Source organism: Vidua macroura, chromosome 2 (assembly GCF_024509145.1).
Source record: "Vidua macroura isolate BioBank_ID:100142 chromosome 2, ASM2450914v1, whole genome shotgun sequence".
Taxonomy (NCBI): Eukaryota; Metazoa; Chordata; class Aves; order Passeriformes; family Viduidae; genus Vidua; species Vidua macroura.
Genome location: NC_071572.1, coordinates 112960382 through 112987594, shown reverse-complemented (window position 1 = coordinate 112987594; position 27213 = coordinate 112960382). Strand labels below are relative to the sequence as shown.

At 41.3% G+C, this 27213-nt stretch overlaps 1 protein-coding gene across 1 annotated transcript in view; it reads left to right on the top strand.

The window, feature by feature from the left end:
• The window catches only part of CD247 (CD247 molecule), a 47366-nt gene that overhangs the window by 14732 nt on the left and 5421 nt on the right, over positions 1–27213 (top strand). Inside the window, exons 3-4 of the mRNA XM_053971187.1 lie at positions 25134–25240; positions 26414–26467. Of these exons, the coding sequence (XP_053827162.1) occupies positions 25134–25240; positions 26414–26467 (161 nt within the window). The remainder of the gene's footprint in view (positions 1–25133; positions 25241–26413; positions 26468–27213) is intronic.

Sequence of the window (27213 nt, the reverse complement as noted above, 5' to 3'; positions counted from 1 at the left end):
CTCATCCCTGAATTATGTGATAGCCTTTGGTTTTGGCTGGGCTGTAACGTGATTTGGGAATGTGGCTTGACACCATCTACGCTGCAGAATAAATTATGTTCCCAGCATGTCTGAACAATTATCTGATGAGTATCTTATCCTCCTGCACTGAAGACTATTTTTAATCTTTTAATGAATCGGCACTTGCTACTCATCTCATTGCTTTCATCAATCTAGGGATTCCTAAGGAATTAGAAATACTTCATAACCCATAATAGGTCCTCACCTTCCTCTCCTGAAGTAGTATGGTCTTGTAATTTCTATTCTAATGGGGTAAATCAAAGTGCAGAATGGTTAATTGTTTTTCAGAAAGTCTCTGTCAAAGCAGCAACAGAACTCCCAATTGCTTTATCCATTAAATAACCGTATTTAATCTTTCCATGCTTGAATTCATGATGAACTAATAGAATGGAAAAGCAGACTAGAGCAGGAAAGAAACTTTTTATGTAAATGTAGATCTCATGAGCTTTCAGCTAAAGCAAGGGGAAGTTTCATGTTGCTGGTTTTGCACAAAAACTGCTATATAAGTAGAAATTCATATTAAGGTAAGAAAAGTATCTCCACACAAGCTGTTGCATCAATAATGAAAAGGAATGGAAGATAAATGCAGTGCTGAAGCACGTAGTAGGTGATTTGTAAGATACTCTACGTACCTTTGCAACCACCATATTGAAAGAAATTTAAAAGTCATCAACAAAAGCCAACCTGATTGACAGCATTTAGATATATCTAAGTGTTATGTCCAGGATGGAAAAGCCCAGACATAGCTTTTGACACAGAACATGATTAAAATCCATTTGGTGACTCATAACAGGATGCTGGGAATGCTGAAATTTTACGAAATAGTAGAGTCCAAAAGGACATGTGCAAATAAGATAAGGAGCAAATGAGATGCTTCAGTGAGGATTTAGGTTAAGATAGAAAGGGCTTGGAAAAGCCTTAACTGATATTAGATACCAGGTTTGAGTGTGGTTGTTAAAGTGGTACTCTCTGTGATACTATCCTTGTTACTGGCAATGCTAAAGATGTGCTGGAAACCACAAGGCAGCAGGATTTTGCTTAAGTGACCATCTGTTGGATGGAAACAGTGAAGCTGGCTTTACTTTTGAGGAGGTGGACATCAACAGCTGACATCTGAAGGGGATCAAGAGGAAAATACCCTCCAAAAAACGCCATGGATGTGTTGTTCACATGTGTGCACCATGTGTAGTGAACTGACAGAAGGGTGTTATGGCCAGGAGGGAAATCTTGCTATGAGCCTGTTTTTCTCTTGAAAAGGCAATACTGCAACTGCTGCATTAAATTAGAGGCTTCAGTGGAGAAAGTGCATTCATCAACCTTCTTGATTTGTACCTTATTTATAGCAACATGTAAATAGAGAAGTACTTTGTTGTTTCCAAGCAAAATATGCATGGAAAGCAGGAATAAAATCTTGAGTTCCCAGGGGGTTGCTGCGAGACTGGATTGTGTGTCTGCATCAACCCAGATGTCTATCCTAGAATTACTGCTGGGAAGCCAACCCTCAGGTGGGCTGCTACTGATCTTAGCAGAGCAGCAGGATGATGAACATTTGACTGCCTCAAAATGTTGGCATCTGTAACTGGAAAGGTTTCAATTTAAAACAGCAGGGTTTTTCCAAGGTGTTGAAAAGGAATGGGGAGAGTGGGTGGCAGAGGAGCCACCGTAAATTTTCTTCAGATACAGAGGCTGAAAATGTTTTGAATTCTTCTCCTTCGGGCTTGCCTTAACTTGAGGACCAGAATCGGAGGGGCTTTCAGGAAAGCCATGTGTGGGTGTAGAAAATGAAAGTATGGTAAGGCTACCGTCTTCAAATTAATATAGAGAATAAGTTCAATAATGTCACGAGGTCTGAGGTTGTGATACTCATTTTCCTCTTGTACAGAAAAACCATGGTGCCTCTCACAGTGCTGGTTGTCACTTGATGTGACATTGATGTCACATGCCTTTCCCATTTGTGGTCCTTTTGGATCCAGGACTGTTGCTGATCTGCCACGTGAACGTCAAATGGCCGTTGCCTGTTTCTGTGCTTGTACCCCTTTGTTACTTGTTTACTTGGGTTCTGATTGTTTTGCACCTCGTAGTGTATTAATTAATGCACTAATTGAAGCTAGGGTTAACCAGAAACACAAGTATTTGCAGGGCCAAGGCACATGCAGTCTTTTGAGGACAGCTGCTGTATTTAAGCAGGTGCATGTGTAACACCATAAACAGTATCATCTAAAACTGCAGTGATTGATGGCTGGGCCTCAAGACTATTTAATGATTTACAATGGCAATCAACTCTTGCTGTTATCGTTTTATGGGCACTGAACATTCATCAATGAGAAATACAACCCTTAGAGCAAAGCAGGCTGCTGTTGGGAGTTTCACGTGGAGGTCAACTGGATAGCTGAGTACCTCTGTCAAAAGCCTCTGGGTAATTTAAAGTAAGAGAGCTTCGTGGGTTTGGTTTGGGTTTTTTGTTTAAAATTTTCCATCAGTCTCCAGAGACAGTGCTGTTTTCTCACAAGAGCATCTTAGAGACTGCACCTCTTCCACTGCTGACTTGTTTAGAGTCAGAGAGTTGCTTCAACACCGAGACAGTGACTCCTTTTGTTTTCAATGTTTTTGCGCGCTCCTTCTGAAATGCGCAAGTGCCAGGCTGCTTTCCCCTCAACTCAGCAGAAAACTCAGCTAGCACTGCTGATCTCTGTGACAGAGCAACGGGTGACAAACTGCCTTGTCATTTCAATCAAAGCCACCCACACTTGTCATTAGGTTTATCCAGGGTTAAACTGTTCATTACGTGCCAGCCCAGCTGCCAGGGGTGGCTGTTTTTCTTAATCTCGTGTCATAACTGTTGTAGGTTGGAGGCGGAGATGGAGGCACCTGCTGGCTCAAGTGACAGCTTTATTCTGGGAGCTGCAGACTCAGCTGAAAGAGAAAACAAATGGGGACACGAATTAGTAGGCCTGCAGTTCACAGGGATAATGTATTTTGCAAAATTAAGAGTTTGTTTAAATGAAATTATACAGCAGTTCTCATCTCCTTCTGCTTCCTGTAACCCCTAATTTTGGACTTCTCTGGAAACTTAGGTTATCTATATTCCTCTTGTATCCTTCTCTCACAAGAAACTGCTTTTGAGTGTTGCTGGGGGTTTCTTTTCTTTTTTTTGGTTTTGTTTTGTTTTTTAACAGTTATTGATGTTTTAATTGGAATATATTAAACAAAATCTGTTACGAATTCTTATTCCAGGTTTTTGGTTAAAAAAGGCAAATATATAAGAAGAGCTGATATGGACTCAGCTAGTGTAACCTATTTCACACTGTAACAGTTCAGACCAAGTACATTTTGTTTTTGTCATGTTATGTCTCTGGATGATAAACTTTTTTTTTTCATCTTGGCCCTGTAGTGTTAGGGCAATACTGTTCAGTGCCTTATCTCTCACAAGTAGGAATCTTGCTTTGAGTCTGACACTGGCAGGCTTTGCCTACCACTTACTATAGCTAAGTGAAAATAAAGAGTACTTTTAAATTTTTCATTATGTACTGTGCTATTATTTGTAAAAAGCCAACCTGGACTCCTGGGGGACAGCTAATCCCTGAATAGCTAAGGGAAAATAGAATCATTATATTTAGATTTATTTTTGTCCCAACCACTGGAAAGAAAATGTCTGCATTTGAGTTATTTTGAGTAAATATTCTATGATAGATTTTTTTATATGATAACATTTACAGGTGCATTAAAACTTTGATTTAATTGTCATAGTATGTTCAAGTACTGGGAATAGTGCATGTGTATTTTTTATAACTTAAACTACAGAAATTCTGGCAATACTACAACTATTCATTGCTACTGGATAAGTTTAAATGACCCAAATATCCTAAGCAATTTCAGTAATTCAAGCTTTAAACCAATATAACCTATTACAGCCAATTTTTTATATCCTCCTGGTTTAATCAACCCAATATAGATAAAGAAGCATTTAAGATAAATATATATAATTATGAGTTAGACCTATTTTACGTTATTTTTAATACAGCATTGATATATAAAATACCTCAATGTGCTGCATGCTAAAAATAAGTGTATTCTAATAATGCTGAGGCATTCCAAAAGCATATACAGCTCATGACTCAAAATTGGGCTCTGGGGCAAGATTTTATTATTATGGCCATTAAAATAAGGAGGTTTTTTCATACAGAAAAGCAACTTCAGTCATCTGACCTGCATCTTTCCCTTAGCACTCTGAACAAAAGGGATTTTACCAGCAAAGTTTCTCTCTGCTGGCCAAAATGCTGCAAAAGTAGACTGGGATAGTTTTTAGGAACTTCCTAAGATTTTTCAGCCAAGTACCTGATTTGTTCAGGTCCTTTGTTTGTAAGGCAGAGCAGGAGAATCCTTTGGCCAGACACGTTGAGGGACACGGAGCTAGACCTTCCATTTGGGATGGATAAGTGGGACCTCAGCGCTTGCACAGAGTCAGGCCCTCTGTTGTTACCTGGGATTATGTGGCTGCAGATGGTTTGAGTTAGGTTGGAATTTTTTACTGGGTGATTTAAAATTGGAGCTGTGGGATGCATGTGGAGTGGGGAGAAAGGGTAAGATTAAAAGGAGGGGAGGAGAGAACGAGGCAAATGTTCTGTCAGGGTTAGGCTTCTTGCAGAGACAGCCAGATGAGAACAAAAGGGGAATCATCAGAGCATAAGCAGCAAAGCATAGGTTAAGGGGAGAATTGTAGGGATGATGGCCCAGTAACTTACCTTTATATCACCCTTTTCATGTTAGAAATGATCCTGGGAAGCCAAGCTGTGGTTCAGAGGCAAGATGAAATTCAAACACTGCTTTGATGGTGACTCCTAAGGCAAAGGTAGAAATGACCTTCCTAAAGTTTTGCTTACACAGATGAGGACGAGCACAGAATCCCAGAGAGAGCTCTGGATTCATCTCATGAGTGTTGTGGGTTTGAATCTCACACAGCATGAAGCTGTGATAGTGGTACCTTCCTTGTAGGTGAGTACATAGGTTTGGATAAACATATATGTTGTCCATCAGAACTGTCCACACCAGGGTTTGTTTTCCTACCTTTTAACACTTTGTGTTCTCAGGTATTTCAGTTATTCATTGTTTGCACATAAGTAATCCTTACTGTTCCTTCACTGGCTGGTAAATTTGGGATTGAACCATTACAGGGTCAGTTCTGTGCATGGCACAAAACCAGCAAATGTGCTGCTAATTCCCCAGGAACAGGAAGAGCAGGGATCAGTTGCAAATCTGTTCATGCTGCACCTCAGTGGGCTGAAATGTTTCAGGATAAATTCTTTAGGAAATACACAAGAGAGGAATGTGGAAAGAAAGATAAAATGCAAAGTAGATTTACCAAAGATTATAAGGTTAACTAAACTGATTACTTGGTAAATTGTTATTAATTATTTCCACAAAGGAATGGATGATGGATTTATCTGAATCATTTTTCCTGGTGCTACACAGAACAGAGAGGAGGGGAGGTATTGTACCTAATGGAATATTGGTCCTGTAAAGGACACAGTGAAGCTCACAAAGAAGTGTCAGTATGATGTGCAAGTGAAAATTTGGGTCTGAAGAGATGATTAGTTAAGATCTGTAAGAACTGATATGGATATTGCTATCTAATATCATGTTTAATAACAATGGCAGAAAATATTGCAGTATATTAATAAAATTTATAGATAACATAGACTAGGAACATGTCTTCAACACAGAAGCAGTCTGCAATATCAGACAGAATTTCATCGACATATGATAGACATGCAATAACTCATCCAATATGTGCCATTTATATTTTTAAAATTCTAGAATATGACCACTTTATTTCCCTGCAGATTATGTCTTTAGAGTTAACCAAAAAATGGTAAACTGCTTAGCTCATGGGTTCCCTTCCCTCCTGTCAGACGTACAAGAAAAAATTAGATGTAAGTTGGTATCTAAAGTTCAGCCAAAGTTTGCACCAGCTTTAATGATGTTAGAATTCACTGACTGCTGTGTGAATTACATAATTTTAAAACTTTTTTTAAATGGAATACAAGTATTGCAGTGCTTTGTATCCTTAGCTATGTTTACTCAATAATGAGGCATCAGATCAGTGTAATTCAGACATGTCAGAGATCTCATGTTTGCTGCTGTGCTGCCTTCTGTCTCAGTAAACAAGAGGAGATCACGATTTCCTGTTTAAAACAAAAACAGAGAAATGTGTTCTAGTGTTTCCCCCACTTGAAGCCTGTTGCCAGTTTAACCTGGATTTCCGTGCCCTGCTCAGTGTTTCCCCTAGTGATTTTTATTGGGTGTATCACACATGCATTTACTTTCAATGTGTTTCAGTGCCTAGCAAAAGAAACTCAGTATCAAATATTAAATACTTAATTGTCATTAATATATCAACATGGGATCCTGTTCCTTGAGTGTACTGTGAAACTTGGAGGGAGCAGGATGAGAATCTTAGTCTTATCCAACTTTTTTTTTTTTTTTCTGTATTTTTAGTCAGCGCCGAAAGCATAACAAGTTTGCGGGGAAATGTGGCTCTTGGAAGGAAGGTGATAGATGAAAGATGGTGGCTTGGCTTTTTTGAAAGTATCCAAAATGGGCATTAATCCCTGCCTTGCTGCATAACTAGACAGTCCCATGAAACATTTGCTCGGTTCTGTCTGTTACAGAACTGCCAATGTGTCATATTTTTCTCAAGTATCCTGTGCTTTTATTTTCATTTACTTTTGAATGCAATCTAATTATTTATAGAACACTGGCTTTTTTTTTTTTTTTTCTTTTAAAGCATATAGAGTTGCCAGTTCAGTGGCTCTGCTGTTTTCACCACATCCTATCTAAATTTGCTGTTACCTTGTCAGTAGTCATGTGCTTGCCTGCCTCTACACATTTTTCTCTATCCTTCTGAAGCTGGCACAGGAGCCCTTGCTGTGTTTGTAGCTTTGGGAGCTGTTGAATGCTTCTCAGTGATCTGTCTCAAATTTTTGACCTCACTGCACCTCGTGGATATCGGTCTGAAATTTGCAGATGTGGAGATGAACTGGAAAGGTTTCTGCAGCGGGAAGCGGTGTAGGGGCAAGGAGGTGGACTTGGGTGGGAGAAGGTTCTATAAACTCCACCAAGAGCCAGAGCATCCCCCAGCTGTGACACTGGGGCACAGCTGGGCAGTGGAAAATCCTCCTGGCACTGCAGGGACTGAAAGCAAGCAGCAGAAAACCCCACGGAGAGTGAGAAAGACGACGACTTCTGTGAACTGGGGTGTTTCCGTGGGTGAGGCTGCCTCCCGTGGGGTCGCCTTTTATCGTAAACAGCAGCAAGCAGCTGGGCTGGGGCTTGCCAGGCAGAGCTGAGCCACACACAGCTCACTGCTGACTTTGTGCTGAACCAGGCGGGTCAAATCTGCACTCTGGGGGTCCTGTGCCACCTGCCCTTTGGATTGCAGGCTGGGGATATGGGTCTGTGCAATAGAGATGAAGGTGGGAAATATCCCAGAGGAGATCCTGGGGCACTAAAAAAGGGAATGTTTTAAATAAACGGGTTTTTTGCCCTTTGGGAGTTGAATTTTCTCCATCAGAAATGGCGTAGACTAAATTAAAATCAGGATGCTACAAAGTTTCTTGTATAATTGTAGTAAGTTAAATAGATAAGTTATGACCTTTCAATACCAGCACACCAAAGAGATGTTACTAAATCATACCAGAACTTAGATCCCAAAACACAGAGACTTAAAAACTTTTCCAGAGTCAAGTGGAGACCTTTTATCTGTTTAGTTATGGGTTTTTTAAGAGTTTTCTTATAACAACCAGAAGATTCTTTGATTTAGAAAAGACATATTTTTTAATATTTAAAAATGAGACTTCATGAGAATTAAAAATGAAATATCGCATTAAAGTGTACATGGTTTTATCTTTCCTTTCCTGTTTCAGAAAAACAACCCCAAAAATTCAAAGTTTCAATTTTTCAGAAAGAAAATGCTTGCAAATTGTAATCTCCTCCAAAGAGGTGCTCTGAGCCGTGGTGCTCCATTATGGGCCTTTCAGCAGAGACAGAGCTTCCTTCTTTTTTAATATTACAATGGATGCAGCATGAAGTATTAAAACTGAATTTTTGCTGCTCTTTAGTGCCACAAGATCTTGGTTTTTTTAGAAGTAAGCCAACAGGAGCGTTTGCAATGAAAACACCATTTTTACTTATAGCAAATTGATAAACGTAAGTTGAACTTTTTAGTGTACAAACTCAGCTAACAGTCTGGAGCACCAGAAGATATGAATTTTCATCACCAGAGTGTCTTAGAGCACACATACCAATTTCTGCTCTGGGACAAAAATAAATCGAACTTTTCAGCTTTTTTGGGTGAGTTATCAGGTTCATCTCAAGGTTGAAAAGGATGTTCAAGCAGGCAATTAACTTACCAGTTTTAGTTAAAGCTTTGGTTTGCTGCTTTGAGGAGGGTGTAATCTGAGCCCTGGGCAGTTACTTCTCCTTTAGCACAAATGAACATGTCAAGCATGAAATTTAATGTGTTCTTACTTCTGCAAAGAAAGATGTTCTTGTAACGTGGTTTAAATACCAAATGCAACAATATTTGCTCACAATTAAAGACTTGGTGGTCAAAAGCAAGCGAGAAATAGCATGTTAATTTTTAAGAAATGCTATTATTTTTAAGTCCTTTCTTTCTACATCTGTTAACAATTTAGTCCTTTTTATTACAAATATTAACAGGCACGACTTAATGTAGTTTGTGTACTTTATCATGTGCCCTGTAACTTTTGATATTTGAGGTTCTGCTATATTTAGGCTCTCCTAGTGCAGTATTTTGAAGGAGAGATGCAGCATGCTCTCGCACAAACTTTTCTTTCAGCTTACTGATTAACTATTTAGCTTCTGTGACTGATGGCTGGGCTTTGACAAATACCCTGTAGCTAGGAACATTATAAATAAACAGAGAAGGAAAGAAACATCTGATTTCATGGCTCTTTTGTCCATGCAGTTAAGGACACACTGTAAAGCACCACACAAACTCCCCAATAACCTAAGATACCATGTGCTGCATTCATTTATTACCCTTATTTTTCTATCCTCCAAAGACCACGTCTCTGACCTGTCATTAATTTCTCACCTGTCTCAAAAAAAGTGATAATCTTTCTTCAGACCTTGACTGCTGGGGTTCATGTGGTTGACCAGGTCCTTAGGGATTTTTCTTCAAAAAATAAATGTACCCCTTTCTTAACTTCTCAATGATAGAAAAATGTGGAAGTGTATAGCAAAGAACCTGATTAGAAAGAAAATAGCAGATGCAGCTCTTTTTTCATGGTCTTGGGATGTGAGGTGTGAATGAATGTAGTCTGCAGCATTTTTTGCCTGTGATAACAGATGTCCCAAATAATAGATTGTTGAAATAGATGATGGTGACATAGGCAGAGCTAGCACGTGGATGTGAGTACTAACAAGTGCATGTTATTTTAAGCTTCAGCACTGTCCCTGATGTAGTTGGCACTTCATGAGTGCCAAAGCCCAGACTGTATGCAGGAAAACATCACACACTCACCCAGAAAACCAGATTTTGGCCAGGGAGAAGAGGCTGTCTCTCTTTGTAAGATGTATCCTTGCTGTGTGCCTGGGGCATCAGCTGTTCCCTGGCTATACCAGTGTGTTCAGAGATGCTCCCTGAGCTGAAGCAGGGCTTGCCTACTGCTAGGGCTGTTTACCGCTAGCAAGAACAGGACAGAAAATTCTGAACAGATGAAATGCTTTAATTTTCCACTGTTTTGTCTGTATTGTTTAGGTCTCTTCCTTTAAATAGAGGAGTAAAATTATAAATGAATCTGTAGTTCCTCTCCACTCCAGTGGAAAATATGTTATTGTCTGTTTTTATGAATCCATTCGAAGCTGCTTACTCTTCTTTTCCATAGACAGAAGAAATGGCTTGGGTGAGTGTATGTAGATATAGGCACTCAAATAAAAATATGTGTGAGGGTTATGTGGTGTATCCGTGAATGTAGATATATATAAATATATATACATACACCCTTGGTCTATGGTATTGCACCTATGTTTATGTGGAAGGGAAAGACAGCGAGCACATTGCACCTAAGTGAGAGAAAATGGCAATGGGTGAACCCAAAAGTTTGAGGTGCTCAATTAAACTGAAGAGCATCACTGATTTAGCCAAGTCCTGCAGCTCTGGAGGGTGGCAGGAAGGGAATCCTGTTATATCTCTGTATTTCTTTCAATGTATCTGTCACTGGTTCATCAATAGTCACTTCAGGAGGAGAATGCTCTGAGGCTACATAAATGCAAAATAATGGGGCAAAGGCAATACCAGCGTTGTCAAATTGAAGATGTTTATCGAAAGTTCAGTATAGATTTTTATTTTGATTATTCCAACTCCAGCATGTGTTTGGAATGAGGGGCTGAAATGTTCTTGAATAAGAAGTAAACCTTCAAATACAGATATTTTGATGCTTTTGCATCTCTGGAAGCAGCTAATATCAGATGTTCTAAAATACCACACCTCGGTGAGCAGCACTGTATTTTGTGATTACCTAGAATTTGTATTTCTGATGAGAAAGATAGAGCCTAAGCTCATAAGACTTGAGTTTAAGCTTCTGAATGGCAAACTGTTTTGTTGCTTGCTCAGAGGAGCCAATAGAGTATATTCCAGAGAGCACAAACAGGGCTTTTTTTGCCCTTTGTCATAGTAAATTAACTTGTTTTTCCCTAAATCTATAAAGTCGGTTATTCAGATTGAAACTTTGCAGTTGCTCATTATGAAGGAGTGGGAGTTGGCAAGAAATATTCAGAAAATTCATGCTGCAATTCATGGTCCTGCTCATAAGAGAGGAGAGTTTGTGTATCAGTCGTTATTCTATATGGATGTGAATTTGGTTTTTTGTCTGGCAATTTTGAATCCAGAGTCAAAGCTGCCTTCTGGGGAAAAAAAAAACAAACAAAAAAAAAAAAGAGGTATTTTGCCTTTAAAAAAAAATGGAAGAAGAAGGAAAACAACTTGTCACGTCACCTTCCCTTTGTGCTTTAGCCTGTCTGGCAGCATTTGGACTTACACTGCCCTGTTGCAGCCTTAGTCTGGCGCTACAACACAAGATCATTTAGTGTTGTGTTTTTCTTTTTTCTTCAAGCTCCCAGGATATGCTGAGAGCCAAATTTTCCAGCTCAGGTAGCAGAGGTGCAGGACATTCTGTGTCAAGGCATTGGGTCCTCTCTGCTGAGCTCTGCAGGCATGTCCCATTTCATGGATGAGCGCAGTAACTCCCACAAAGACAGTCATGTTCTGAAAACAAACAAAGAACCTTTTCTACCACCCTCTAACTTAAAAAGAAACAAAAGTGTTGCTTTATAAGATTGTGTCATACACATATTGCCTGGAGGGTGTCAAAAGGGCTTTCTTTGGAGCCAGGTACTTCAAAGGAAAAGCAGTCCCTGCTCACGCTGCATAGTGGGGTTGGTGTGATGCCTCTTTGGTGGGTTGAAAGCCTGTGCAGACTTTCTGCAGGGTCTGACACGGAGCAGAGCTGGGACACTGATCCCAGATGTTGCTGCTGCTTCTTGCATCTGTGGGGTCACCTGTCTGGCTGCTCATATGTTTCTCTGAGGATTGCTTGCTTGCCCAGTCCCCTTAAAATCCCAAGTTTGGGAAAACTATGCCTGTGACCCACACTTAAGGTTCTGCCCTTTTTAAGTCAAGCTCTTTTTCATTCATTTGGTTGGGTTTTTTTATTCCTGCTGCAAAAAAAGAGAGGCTGAAGAGCCCTGAAATTATAAAGTCTGCTCCTACGCTTACTTTATTTGAGGTAACAATTTCTATCTCAGTTAGAGGAGTTTTCAGCTGCTCTGAGCAAGTGCTTTCCCAGACACACCTGGCGCTGGCTGGCTGAGCTCAGGAGAGTCTCAGATGTGTTTTTGCCGGGGCGGTGTGTGGGGGGTAGATCCGTATCTGTCGAAGGGAAGCGTCACGTCGCGCTTTGAGGCTTTGAGGGGCCAGGGTGTGCATGAGCGAGGGACCAGGAGCTTGGCTTTGTTGCCACAGTTTATAAGTGAAAGGGACTCTGTGGGCATGGATCTTATGGTTGCTGTCAGGCAGGCAAGCACAGCCCCCAAAGTGTCTCAGCAGGGGAAAAATCTGTGTGAAGTGTCCAAGCCATTTCATAATCAGCTTCGTAGCCAGATCTTCAAAATACTCAAAGGTCTCCCAGAAATCAGAAATGTTGAAGGAAAGGAATAGGAAAAAATAAACATGATTAGTGATATTAACCTGACCGAAGAGACAAAAAGGATGGAGATTTCTGACAAAAGAAGCCAGCCTGTGTTGTGGCAATGGGGCCCAGAGCCAGCTTGTGCAATGCTGGAGAGGAGCATCCAGGGAGAAAGGTTCCTTCTCCACTGAACCCATATCCTGCCCCTTGGCAGGCCAGAATAAACCAGAAAAATCACAGGTGAGCTGCTGGGCAAACAGCTCCTGAACAGTCCCCAAAATGGCCTGGCTGGTTTTGTGCAGCTGCTCTGTGCACAAAAACGATGGGGGTAAATGATGGGGGATTTTCTGGGGCTGCACCAGGATGCAGCAGCAAGGTGTTTGAGCAAGAAAATGTGTTTGTTTTTCTGAGAGCGTGGCATCAAGCCCTGATTTGTACGGTCCACGCTGAAACACAGACGTGACCTTTTCTGACCAAAGTACTGCACGTCCAGAATGTAAAAGAAAGGCAAAGGTAAGTCATGTGGTATCTGTGTTGTGGGCTGGACAAAGAGAAGTGCATCATTAACAAAACCTGATCAAAGGACAATTAGTGGTCAGGGTGGAAAGCTGTAGCACTGAGGTGAGCCAGTTGGGTAGGTGTAACAAACGTGATTTATCTGTCTGCAAAGGATAATAAAGCAGTCATTCTCTCCTTAACTGTGGCTATAAAGCTATTATTAAAACCAGCCTGGAGAATGTCTGGTGTGCAATGCCCAGGAGGGCAGCAAACATAAAAGAGTGTCCTTGGCTGATGTCATGGCTCCGGGTTTTCTGTTCCTCCCTGAACTTTCCTGACAAGCATTGAGAACACCATTACACTGCAAGTACTTTTTCGTGCTCTAAGTTCTATTTTGTCTTACTTTTTACAGCACAGAGTGATTTTACAAATAGGACAGCACGGAACACTCTGGTAACTATAGAAAATAATTTGATGACATCACTTTGTTTTCTGTCATTTCCCACCATTAAGATTGTCTGCACAAAATGTACTTTCTTGGCCCTTTGACAAGTACTCAGGAAGTTTGTGCAGCAGTTGTTTGAGTGGGATCATTTGAATTCAACATCTTATAATCATCTCCATGCTTGTGCTATAGATTTTGATTCCTATGTGACCTAATAAGGTTAAAAAGGGTATTTTAAAATAAAGTCAGGAATTGTTTTGCAGAAACTACTGGGGTTCTCTTTTGACCTAGTGGTGCATTTGTGATTTGAGGAACTTGGACAAAAACAACTGGGAGATTAATTCCAAATTCTCTGTAATATTGCAAGCAGCATGTGGAAATGGCTTTTTCACTTTTACACTTCTGCTCAGTAATAAAAATAAAAATACAAATCTTGGCTGAAGATAAAGATATCAATTTTGCTTCTTCAGTTGTAAAGTGAGTAGTCATTGAGCAAAATGACTGTGTATTATTTCCATGAAAATGCTGGTGCCATCAGATTCCACCACAACAGAATAAGCACAAAACATTTCTGTGGAAATCAGTAGTCAGTCAGGGAGTCAAGAATTCACAAGCTGATCCACATGTGTTAATAACACTATTTAGAGTTTCTATTATTGATTTCAGCACTGCTGGGTAACTTTCTGGATGGTAAAATTTAAGCCGTCCATCTGCCAGTTAGAGCTTGATCTTTCTGAGTTTGCAGAAGAAGATGTTTCTGATTAGAAGCAAGTCTTTATGCAAACAGACAAATGTACCCTCTTCACTCCAACTGTAGTATTCTGCTAAGAGAAATTCAAATGGCAGAGTTTATTTTGTTTTTAAAACATGACTTACTGACACCTCCAAAAAACTGAAAGAACAACTAATTTTGAAATATAGTCTTTGAAAAATCTTAATTGTACAGTTGTGTCTTGAATTACAAATTGGTTGTGCATGACTTCTAACTATGCCCAATATCTGATATCGGGTTATTCGGCAGATAGCATAACCAGCTGCAGAATTTAATCTCTTAAAATCTGCAGAAATACTAATCTCTGAACAGCCCACCAGGAGGGTATTTCTGTGTCGTAGCCAGCTGAGAATTTTAAGTGAAGCAGTATGTTTAGTGTTATACTTTATTTAGCTTTATCTAGATTATAAATAGCAGCATAAAACTGTCATTCAATTTCTACTTCTAAAGAGTACATAATAATTTTGCATAGGATTTTACAAGTATTTTTTCACTTTTTATGCTGCCACCATTATGATAATGTTAGATATGTGACAGGGAAAAGAGAAGAAATTGCTTTTATTGTTGTAAACTACATCTGAAAACCGTAGTGTTTGGATCACCAATTGTTAGCATGCTAATAAAACAACTGAACAGATTTTCTGTCCCAGCTGGTCAGACTTTTTCTCTTTTAGGGACTTTTTTCTGATCATAAACTTACAAGAGTGAGATATTTAACAGTGGGACATTGGAGGAGGATGGGTCTTGCTAGCGGGGAAATCTGTCTTCAGGGGGCTTGTGGCACTAGTTTGGTAAAATAATATTGTCTAAGGTCTATGCAGATTTGCTTATGATTTTGCTGTTTAGGTTTCATTGTTTTTTTCCAGCATATGAAATTAAATGTATCTTTCTGAAGTGAAATGAAATTAATTAAGATAATGTTTGTATACTGTATAGCTGTATCTACATCTCTATGTAATTTAATTTACATAAAAACCCACTATGTGACAGGGGATGCCATTGTGTTCAATAAATTTCAGGTGCATGGAATCTGTTAGGGAATTACTTTTTTTGTCCTGTCCAAGCAGAAAATCTACTGACAGGAGAAATACATAGTGATGTTGTTTTTCCATCATTTTTGGCAAACCAGTTTTACATCCTAAACAGTATCAGGTAGAGTAGGTTACAAAGCCTGACTTCTTTTGCTTTATGTGCATAGACTTTCTTTTGTATTTTGTGCATGTGCTGTGCTCTTTTTCAGTGGAAATGCAGAAATGTTTTGAGAGTTAAATATATATATTTGGTGCTGGGCAATGAGCTGAACCATCCAGTCCTTCCTGCTCTTTTGTCTTATAGTTAATCATTCTAATGTAGCTCTTGCAATGGACTTGAAGTAAACCAGTGACAATTTTTGTTGATAAAACAGAAATACAGCTTTGGGATATATTTCTAGAAAAATAATATTTTTTAAATTAAAGGGTTCAGAGGCGATGCTTTCTTTTTTTTTTTTTCCTGACTTTTAACTTTAATGTGTAGGCATGTGAAAAAGAATTGCAGAAGAACAAGCTTCCAGGTCACTCTGAAAGCAGAGTAGACTACAGCGAATTTAAAGAGTAATGAAAAATTTTATTTTCCAGAAAAAAAATGTGTAGAGTATGCCCTCCAAATTTAAATTTGTTAGATTGAGTAAATATTTTTTATATAATGAAATGTAGTGTGTTAGGAAAAAAAACATTTGCATTTATATTTTAATTATAGACGCACACTCCCTGTTTCTTGCGCATCTTTGAAGGTGTGCATGTGTCTGCTCTGTGGCTAAACCTGTTCTCATTGAATTAAATGGCCTTTGCTAATTTGAAATCAATGGTGTGGGGAATGAATGCACCCCTTTTGGAATCTGCTCTTTACTGGGAAGCAAACCAGGACATTTTACATTCATTTGCATTTCTTCCTCCGTTTGGATGTGATAAACCCCAGCACAGTCCTTGTGAGTGCTATCGGCTCCCATAGCTTCACTTTTTTTGTCTGTAAAAACAGGGCAGCTTCTTCAAATGGATTTCAAGGGATAGGTTGTAATAATTAATGCACACCTAATGGCTAATTCTGTGGATAACACTTTGCTTAATGGGATTAATTCCAGGCTTGCACATGCCCGAAACTCCCAGCGGCACAGATGAGGCCACTGCAAAGCACCTCGATGTAGGTCCCTGGTACCTTCCCTCTTCCCCTCTGTCCTGTTAGGAATACACACCAAGTCAGATGTGAATGAACAATGGATTCATCACAACTAAGCTCAGAAAAGCATTTGTATTAAGGGAGGAGAGTGTTTTGTCCTGTACAAGCCCATGCATTGTCTGGCCACCCAGTTTTTTGATAGGTATTTTGGGTAGTACGATACACAGTAAAGGGTTCCATGGCAAGGAAAACTTGTAATGGATAGAAGTTAGAAGAAAGATTTTTCTTACGGAGTACAAAAAGTAAATTAAACACTGAGGATCCTTTTAGAAGAAAATTTATTTTCTGTGGGCATTCGATCACTTGGCAATTTTTCACTCCATCCAGCAGTTCTGTGACTGCACTTTCCCAAACTGTGCTTTCAATAAAGCTGACCTAAGCTCCCAGTGCTATGAAAAATGGAGCTCATATAAATTTCCTTTGCATTCTAAATCCATCTCAGCTGTACAAAGAAAGCAAACAAGTACAGTTTCTACACAGCCTTTTTATCTCTCTCCACATCCCAGAGGCTCCCCAGTCTGGCTTTTTGTGGGAGAGAGGGCCTGTTTAAAATAAACATAATTTCAAAATTTTCATCCATTTTAGAAGCAGCATTAAAGATCTTAAAAGGAACATGTTTTATGAGGCTGACAAGCAATTAGATGAATGCTGTGGCAGTACAAGTGCATGATTCTACACGTACAAAATTAGTTGGAGTGAGAAAAATCAGAGACAACATAATATCCCATCTCAAGTGGCTGCTTCAGATAGGTGCTCTGAAACTTGAAGGTATGAACAGAATTGTTCTGTAAAATATATCTGGTAAGTGGCTGAGAGCTGCTTGTCTATGTTAAGATGGAAAGAATAAATACAAGGGATCTAAATCCTCTGAAACAGCTGTGCCACTCCTCCGGGAAAATAAAACAAACTAAATCTAGTCATAAGCAACAGAATAGGATTTCTCTTCGCTAAATTTCTGGAAAATCTTTTAACAAAAAAATCTTGAAGAAAAACCAATAGGGTAAATTTAGTGCTGTGGATGAAATGAATTTAAATTACTCATGATAGCTCACCTTTTTAGATTTTCAGTGTATTCCCAAGTAATTTCTGGAATTAACTTGAGAAATTTTAATATTAGTTGCATGCAGTGGGTAAATCATAATTACTTCATCTCAGTTCCAAATACTGCCATAGAACGGTTTGAACTCATAGTATAAATAAACAGGAAATTTTCTTTGCGATGAAAGATTGGGGTCCTTTTCCTTGGGTTTTTGGATCTTTTTTCCTACAAGTCTGTTTCCATAGAGAAGCAATTAAGAAGGTACCAGCTTCCAGTGCCTGAGCTTTTGAGAGCACTTCAGTATTTTTGACAGTTAATGTATTAGTTTTATCTCATAGTTGGTGAAATAAGGTGTTACATAAAGTCATTAATGATAAGGACGTTCTTTCCTCCTATTTCTCCCACCCCACACCAGAATGTATTGCTTTCTAATAGTCTTTATTCCAGTCAAAATTTATATATAAGCTCTTCATTCTTGCCATTTCCTACCTATGTGTGAGAAGGTGTGTTGCAAAATACAGCACTTTGCTTTCCCCTTATCCTGTAATGCCATCTGAGATAAGATTTTCTAAAGCTGGGTGTAGTCCCTCAGGTGGCTCTTAACAAAATGCAGCAGTGGAGATGTACCAGCCACAGTTTTGTCACCTGACAGAGAGCACAGGCCTCAGCAGCGAGGTGTTAACAGGGATAAATAAATCCGTGCCCCACTTGCAGATCCATGACAAAGCCCTTTCTCTTCAGCAGTGCTTTGCTCTGCCATAAAATTTTAGCTGCATAGTTGCTACATGCTATGGAAATGTGAATGCTCCCAAATCAGAGGAAGGGCATTTCAGAGGTGGAAGAAGCAATTCCTCTTTTTTTTTTTTCAAGTGGAATATGTGATTCCAATGAGTTAGGGTTTGTTCTGAGCCCCTTTGCTGAAGGAGTCCATTGAGGACCCAGGCAGTTTGTTGTGATATTTCCATTTTATGAGAGCTCATCCACTGGCTCTTTTTTATGAGGCCTGTGAAATGCTTCATGCATTCTTTTCAGAGTGGAATATTCCCCAGTGGTCTTAATATTATTATTGCTAAGCTTTGTTGAGCAATGCTGCAAGAAAAAAATGCAGGGAATTAATATTAGCCCAAATCCTTAATCACCCTTTCTCTCTACTCTGTACATAACTTGCTGTTGCACAGGAGAAAGTTTTTTTGCCCGTGCATCCTCTGGCAGAGGCAAGACATGACACACACATCTCTCTACTAAGTGGGTCAGTGGCAGGGCACTGCTCTGAAATCTCTCCCTCCCTGTGTGCAGCTACCGCGGGGTTTAGAGCCTCAGCCGTTGGTGTAACCTCCTTCCTGCCCACTGCATCTGCAGATATTTAACTATTTCCCTCCTTGACACCAAGCTTCACTAGGAATTTCTTCACCCTCAGAAGCCTCGTTGCAAGGGGATGTTGCAGTGAAAACATCTTGAGGCTTTGCTAGCCTTAAAACAGTCTGCTCCTAGTTGTCCTGCCAAAGTAAGTCTTGCAGCCTTCCCACCACTTTTCTACCTTGTATGTCTACCTTGCCTGTGATTCAGCCATTTATCTGCTGAAAAACGTTGTATGAGAAATGTTTTGAAAGACTTGACTGACAGCTACCTGGGTTTTGAAAAGTGTTGCTATGAAATTAACCTAGGAAAGTGGATGGCTTTTATGGCTGGGGGTTTGGTGTCCTTGCTTACTCTGGCTCTTTTGGCATTGGTTAGATCTGGTGCTGTCGGTGAGTTCAGGTGGAAATTGATCCCAGAAAAAGGAAAAAAAAAATCCCAGTTTGATTCCAGTATGATTAGCAGTGATGAGTGTCCAGGCATGGTTTTGACCATACATCAGGGATGGCTCCTGTCATTGTCCCAGCTTTGGTGCATGTTGGCTGCAGGGGAAGGAATTGCTCATGGTCTGGCTGCTCTCTGTAAATTCTCCCTCCAGCACCTCCGCCCTTAGCTTGTGTTCTTGTGAGGGATTCTTTACTGCTCTGCTTGCAGCAAATCAAGGCAGTTGCAACCAAGCTCAGGCTGGGACACCAGCCCTGGTGAGGCTCTTACTGGCCCTGTGCACCTCTGTATTCAGTTCCCACCATTTCCCACCAGGTGGGACAGCCCACCTGGGCTTAATGACTTTTGGAAGTTTGAAACTAGGATAAAAGTGACTGGGAATACCTTATAAATCTCCTGGTTGGGAATTGTTCTTCATGTTATCAGTAGAGTTGATTACTGGAGCCATAAGCTGTGAGCTAGCTGTAAAGTCTAACTTAAAAACGCCAATTTGAAGTACTTAGGGAAATGTCTGCCACTTAGAGAAGAGCTCACTGAGCAGAGAAACACATCTGATTGTGATCAGCAGCATCTTGTGCCTGACTCAGTGTCTCTTCCTTCAGCCTTGCAGCTGTGAAATCTCTTTGGGATTCCCGGGGAGACAAGGAGGCTCAATTCTTTTATGTGGTCCTCCATCATGTGCATGGGGTTGTAGGAGCTGGAATGAAAAGGCCACCTGATAGTAAATCAGTCTGGGGTGAGTTACTGCTGTGGGACAGAGTTGGTAGGGCAAGGGAAAGGCTAAGTGACCTAGAAGCATTTGAATAATAATTCTTGCCTCTTTGTACACTTAACACCAGATTGAATTAGACACTAGGAAATTTACAGCGGGGAACACCTTTTGCATTAACTGGATTAAACTTTTGCTGTCCCTGATGAAGATGGGTCTAGTAAAAGCACTTGTGCCTAATCTAAACCCCCTACAAAAGCTGCAAGAGCTGCACAGCTTTCAGCTGTGAGCCCAGCTTGTTGGATATCCACATCTGCAGTTGCCCTGTGCATGGTTTGCTGTCTCTAGGAGGCAACATCAGGCTTGCTTCAGGAAAGCCCTTTGCACCAAATCCTTGCTAAAGTGAGAAGTGAAAGCAGTTGCTTTTTCTGAGAATGACTGACTGTTTTGATGAAGCAAGGAGTCCCCTTCCAGAGATGAGCAAGGCACTCCCCTCCTTTCTGTTTCTGACAAGGCTCTGGAAGGATTTGGAGGGTGAAAGGCTGCCTTATTTAATTATATATTCAAAGTTAATCTTCTTCCCCTTCAGCCTGAAAAGGCAGATACGTTTCCTCTTCCCACATATCAAACAGCAGCTGGAGATCTACTTGTCTCGCTCCTGTTACAGTACCCTGGACTTCTTTATTAGAGTCTTTATTCCATGATGTGCTAGAAAATCATAGAATCATAGAAAAAATTGGGTTGGACAGGACCTTAAAGATGATCTAGTTCCAAAGCCCCTGCCATGGGCAGGAACACCAATGTTTAGCCCTTTGTAGCATTATAATATTTTCCTTCTTTTGACTCTATTTCTTCCAAATTAATCAGAGGGAAAATTGAATTATTTGAACTTTGTGTTAGTGCCTCCCTGAAAGGGATCCTAAAAGGAATACAAAGGGCTCACAAGAATCCTAAAGCACTTTACCTTGACTTTCCATAGGGCTGACATTCATTGGTGTACAAAATTAGAAGTTAATGGCCTAAAATACTTTCCTTTTTAAATGTAATTATTTGGGCTGCCCAACATTTGGTCTTGTAACCTGAATCCTGATTGTATCAGCGGTTTCCTCTGACAAAAACAAACTCTAATGCTGAACTTCAAGGGCACGAGCTTTGCTTTGGGCCATGCTGTGTTTCACAAATATGTGATGGAATATTGATGACATATTAATTGAGCCTCTACCTTCTGCAAGTTAAGGAGAATTGGCCTCTGCTTCTCCAGCCCTGGAGGGTCACAGGTTTGTTTGTTGTTTCTATCTATGAGTAAATCCCATAGAAATATATAAATATAAACAAACCCCATGACATACATTCTCTATGAACAGGATTATCTGTAATAATTTTAGCTGGTTAACCTGTAGGCATTTAGTCTGGGTTGTCCTTTCAGCTGCAGGCCTGTGTACACTTGAAGTGAAGCACCATGCAGGGTACTCATCTCTCTCCTTGTCCTGCCCTGAGCCCAGGGAACTCTCTTGGGTTCAGAATTTTGTTCCCAGATAGCAGCAGTGAGGCAAGACCCATCACATCCAGTATCATTCAGAGTTACAGAGATCACTGCTGGTGGAAGATGGTGGTGTCTGAGAAAAGCTGCCCAGCAAGCAGCTGTGGCAGCTCTGGGCTGCTGGGAGAAGGCCCTGCAGGATCTGCCTTTAAACACCTTTGTATGTAACTACAGTTGTATCAATAAATCTCTTGTGCTGGGATTGGTTTTCATGGGCTTCACTGAGAAACTCGGTTTCTCAGGAAGATAAAAAGCTTCATTTACAGCTGTGTTACTGAATTTTGGTAACCCCTAAAAGTAAAACCCTTAAATTAATCACTTAATAAGGCTCATGGGAGAGAAAAAAATTATGGTAGACAGATGTGATCTGGATTTACAAGTAATTCAGCTTTTACGGTCTGTATTTCTCAAACTATTATCAGGAATCATGGTCTAACCCAATCCAGATGCATACTAAAAACATTGGAGGAGGAAAATCCTATTTAAAATAAATGTTCTGGCACATTTCAAGGGTCCAGGCCATGTTCCAGTGATTCAGTTCAGCTGGTCCCCATTGGTACTGGCTGCATTGGGCCAGCCCTGTGGATAGGACCCCAGCCAGCTTTGGGGTGCAGCATCCCTCCCTCATGTCATGTTTTGGAGCAGTGTCTGGATGTGGTTCTGGGACTCCCTGTGTCTCTCCAGGACTGGAGCAGCAGGCAGTGTGGGCAGGTGGCTGAAGCTGAGCTTGCTGCCCTGTGCAGGAGAGCTGGTGCTGGGCCTGAGCCAGGGGCTTGAAACTGTGAAACCACGCAGGGCTCTCGAGGCGGGCACCCGCAGCGCAGCCTCCCTCGCTGGCCCCAGGCTTCCTCTGCCTTGGCCCCTGGGGCTGCTCTTGGCCTCTCACCACTGGCTCTTTCTCGCTTGCTTGTCCGCAGCAGTTCTGAATTGCCTTTTTTTTTTTTTTTTTTTTTTTCTTCACCCATGCTTCAGAAAGTAAAAGGCCACAGGGAGTTGTTGCAGAGGTGCTGGCAGAGCTGCTTTGGGGGTGTGAGTGTGGAGCAGGATGAGGGAGATGCCTGCCTCGTGTCCAGATGTGGGAGTGCGAGGACCAGCAGCAGGAGAGAGTGCCCAGGCACAGAGGAGAGCAGGGCTGCATTGCTGGGTGGGAGCAGAGAAAAGGGGGGGAACAAAAGTCCAGGCTTTGGAAGGAGGAGGTGCTGGGAAGAAACTTCTCAGGGGCTCCAGGTGTAGGCAATTGGGATTGAGGAGGGCTGACAACCTGGGCAGTGCTCTACTCAGCAACTGTCTCCTCTCAGTTGTGGTATGTGAATATTGCAAAGACGCTGTGCAATTCCCAGGAGGCACTGGGTAACCTGTGAGGTTAACAGAGTGGGACTCATCAGTGAAACATTTGCTATTTGTGCTTTGCTGTTTGTTTGCTGTTTGTGCTTTGCTCTGTGTGAGGCAGCTGAGTGTGACTGCTTCCTCAGGCCTGGCACATTTTCCTCTGCCCAGCTCCTATTATCAGCTCATCTGCTGTGATCTTGGCCTCAGCCACTAGATCATGGCTGATGAGGGACAGAAAGTGAATTTTGGTGGTGCCCTAAGGGACTGGACTTCTGTTTTGAAGAGGCAAGAACCCCTCCTCTGGCAATTAAAAACCCTAAACTGGTCCTGTCCACCTGAATGGATGGTAACTGTTTTAACTGCCATTTGTTCATTGTGCTTCCTATCTCTTTGACCTTTCTTTCAATATGCTTTGTACCTTCTGCCTTTTTCTCTCTCTCACTTCCTAATCCAGAACCCTGTTTCAAAGGTTGTTATTTAGAAAGCGCTTTGTACGTTTTGTTAATATGAAGTTAAACGTATTAAGGAGGGAAATAACATGAACTAACTGATAGGACAAGGGGAAGTAGCTTCAAGCTGCACGAGGCTGGATATGAGGAAATTTTTCTGCACTGAAAGAGTGGTTAAGCATTGAAACAGGCTCCCCAGGGAAATGGTGGAGTCACCATCCCTGGAAGTGTTCAAAAAATGACTAGATGTGACAATTCACAACGTGGTTTAGTGGGCATGGTGGCATTTGGCTGAAGGTTGAACTTGATGGTATTGGAAGTCTTTTCCCACCCTAATAATTCTATTCATTTTATTGGTTTTTTTTTCCTAAACATTGGACTTCGTTATAGTCTCAAAACATGGTTTTCCAGGAACAATCACAGCCAGAGGAGCAGGGCTTCCCTCACTGAACAGCTTTAATCCATTAGCTGGGATGCTGGAGGCCGGGCAGCCCCACACAAGCACCATGTGGGCACTTGGTTGGCTCTGCAGTCAGCCAAGGTTGACAATGGTTGGCACAGAGCCACACCTAAATCCCCTGCACTCTTGACATCTCCACAGTCCTCTGTGTCTCCTGCTTCGTCTCCTCCTGGTCTGGGGATTTTATTAGTGCTGGAGAAATATTGGACTTGTGATGATTTTGTGAATGTGCCTGGCTTTGGTAGAAGAGGGGATTCAGGGCCAGGACACCCAAAGAGTACCCAAAAATGCTGCCTTCAGCAGCATCTCAGATGCCTCCAGGCTGGTGTAAATTATTGTCCTGTGAACTGTTTAGAAGAAAATCTCTGGGAAGGTAATCTCAGCTTGTTTGTTGGTTTTATATACAATGTTGGGCAAATAATGTAATCTTTCTGTCTCTGTTTACCCCATATATATGAAATTTTATAGTCCTGAGGAAATGTGGTGAAGGGTATTTTTCATAAACTGCTTGAACCACATTTTTAAATGACAGAAAAAGAGGGGGAAGAAGGAAAACCATCTAGGATCTCAATTTATTTCCATGGATTTGTTTCTAAATGCATGATTTAGGAAAAAAATGAATGCAAACTCCTAGTTCAGACAAACAAACAAATCTACTCTGGTATTTCTTCTGGGTGTGTGAGGCTGTCAGAGGGAACAGTGATTGTTTATCTTCATCAAAGGGCTTTTCAGTTTATTGGCAATTTTTGTCTTTCTCTTTTGAACTCCCTCCAAATCTGCACAAAGCACAACTCAGATTAATTTTAAGGCGTTTGTTTGTTTGGGTTTTTGTATAACTGTGCAATACAGCTTTTCCTTGGGGGATGGACCTGGAGCTGCATATTGGATCTATAGTTACTTAGTCTTTAATTTCTTTAGCTATACTTTGTGAACTTTCTACATCCTTATTAACTGATTCAGGGGCAGTTTTATCAGGTTTATCTGCCAAAACCCAACAGTATTAAGGTGTCCTGCTGGATGTGGTCAGTGTAGAAATATTTAAATGGTGGCTGATAAGATGGAGACTCCCTTTTTAGGAGTCAAATGGAAAACATGAGGGGCAATGGGTTCAAGTTACTCTTGGAGCATTGAATGTGATGGTGTCAACCTTTTACATTTAATGCAGAATTGAGAAGCCCTCCCCTAAAATTTTGTCCAAACAATGTATTTTCTCACACACACTTGATGAAGGAAGCCTTAACCGGGCCCAGTCACGAATCCCTGCAGGAGAAGCCACTGGGTTTTCCCAGAAATAAACATCCTGTTGGCTGGGGGAGCTTGCAAACGTTTCTGTCCATGGAGATACTCTCAGCTGGCTGAGGTCCTGGACAGTCTGGTTTATCTGAACCTGTTTAGAGAGCAGGCTGGACTTGCCATGGTCCTTTTTGACCAGATTAATCCTATAATTCTCATATTCAGAATTCCATCTCCTTTGCAAAGGGGCAGTGTTGCCCTCACACTGGCTATTATTTTTCCATGGAGTGCTATGCAGCACTGCCACATTTATGCTGCCAAGCACCCAGCGACACAAATGACTTTGTTTGCTGATGTATCTGATATTTTTGTGCAGATGCTGCATCAGTTCTTGGCCTCACAGATCCCAGGCTCTGCTACATGCTGGATGGATTCCTCTTCATTTATGCAGTGGTCATGACAGCCCTTTTTGTGAAGGCAAAGGTCAGTCTAACCCAACACAGATGCATTTGGATTTGGTGGTGTAAGGTAGTTGAGCTGGGCTGGAAAGTGGGAGTGGAGGGGAACCATCTCTTAGAAGGAGACCTTTCTACTCTTTTGCTTTCTTTCTCTCTCTTTTTTTTTTTCTTTTTTTTTTCTTTTTTTTTTTTTCCCTCTTTCTGGTGTCCACTTGAGCAACGTAAAGCAGTTATAAGGTTCATGAATGGAGGGGGAAGAGTATATGAGGGAATTTTCATGTTGCACTTATGGATACATCAGAGATTCTGGATTTTGTAGGTGGGAAGTGACTGATCAAGATTAAGGTGGATTTTTTTCTCCTGCTTTGTCATTGGAAAGAGAAGAGGGGATACACAGAAAATACAGGGAAAATGGCAAGCTTGTGAAAGATGTATTAAAATGTCTCAACAATTCAGACATCTTTGATGCTATGAGTGTGATGATGCAAACAACCCAAACAATCACAGGAGAGGACTTGTGTAATTGCTGCAAACATGATTCTATGCCTATATATAGACCGAGCTAGAAGGTTACTTTTAATAAAGAATTGAAGGTGGTAATAACTCAAAAAGAGTAAATCAATACAGAATGTAGTTTGACAGGGTTTTTGTTTAAACACTACAACACAAAGCAGCTGCTCTTATTGACCCAAAACTGACTTTTTACTCAGAATTTTGGCTTAGCAATTGATTTCTCATAAGTATTGTGAGCAGCTGAGCCAAAGAGCAGCTACAGAAGGGATAATCCTTTACCTCTTTGTTAGCTGCCACTCACATCAACTTATTGGGGTGGCACCAGAACCCTGCTCCTGAGGGGTGCAGGGACTCCCTGCAGGAAGCCTGAGAACCAAAGTCCCAGGGAGGAACAAGATTATGACAGGAAGAGAATGGAGAGACAAAATCTGAGGAGGGCAGGTGTGTAGGGAACAAACTCAGATGTTTGTGGTGTTATGTGAAATAAAATGACTGAGGGCTGCTGAGGGCAGGCTGCTGTGTGGATAAAAGTGCTGCTGCAGCAGGGGTTTGCATTGCCTGTAGCCACACAGGGAGCTGCTTGTGGGTTGCCCTGTTTCTGATAGGAGTAACTGGTAGGAGAGAGGGAATGAAAGGTCTGAGGGGAGCCACTGTGTCTCTGCTCATGGAACGGTCTCTCTTCCAGCTCAGCCAGGCCTCTGAGCCACAGCTGCGACCAGGCCAGGATGATGTGTACAATGTGAGTAACTGCTGCTCTTCGTTTTCTAATCCACCATCCAGACAGACTTTTTGGAGCATCAGAGACAGTGAATTGCCTGCTGATCAGAAAAGCTTTGGATGAGCCAGCTAATGAGTAGGCTATACATGTGTGCAGCATGGCAGCTGTAAGGAGGAAAGGTAAAACCTCGCAGGGACAGCTTCTGGTGTCACCACTCTGGCCACATCCTGGAGAGCTCTTGGGGCTCTTGGTTCCTGATTTGGCCCTCTGAGCTCTAGGCTGGCAGGAGCCCAGGCTGTTTGTTGTGCTGCCCCACGGAACAAACAGGCCTGTGAGAGCTCTGGGTGTGCAGCCACTGCCCCTGTTGCTGCTGCTGTTTGATGTGGGCTGGGCAAAGGGCAAATGCCAAGGAATGCTGTGGAGCTGACTCTGCACCTGCAGCTCTTCCACTCTCAAGTGTGTGAGCCTGAGCCACCACAGCCCCTGTGCCTCCATTCCCAAGCTTTCCTGTAGCCCCACAGCAAGCTCTCTTGTACCAGATCATACCAGAGATGTGCCTTGTCCTGTGCCCTGACCATGGGCAGCATCTTTAGGCAGTGAAAGAGGACAGAGGCAAGATCCTGCCTGAGTCTCCTCACTAAATTGCCCACTCATGGCAGCATTAAACTCTAGCTATTTTTGCTATGTCTAGCTATCTTTTAATTTTTTTTCTCACGCTTTTGACCATAGCCACATCCTGTGATGAGTTCTGTTTAACTCTGTAATGT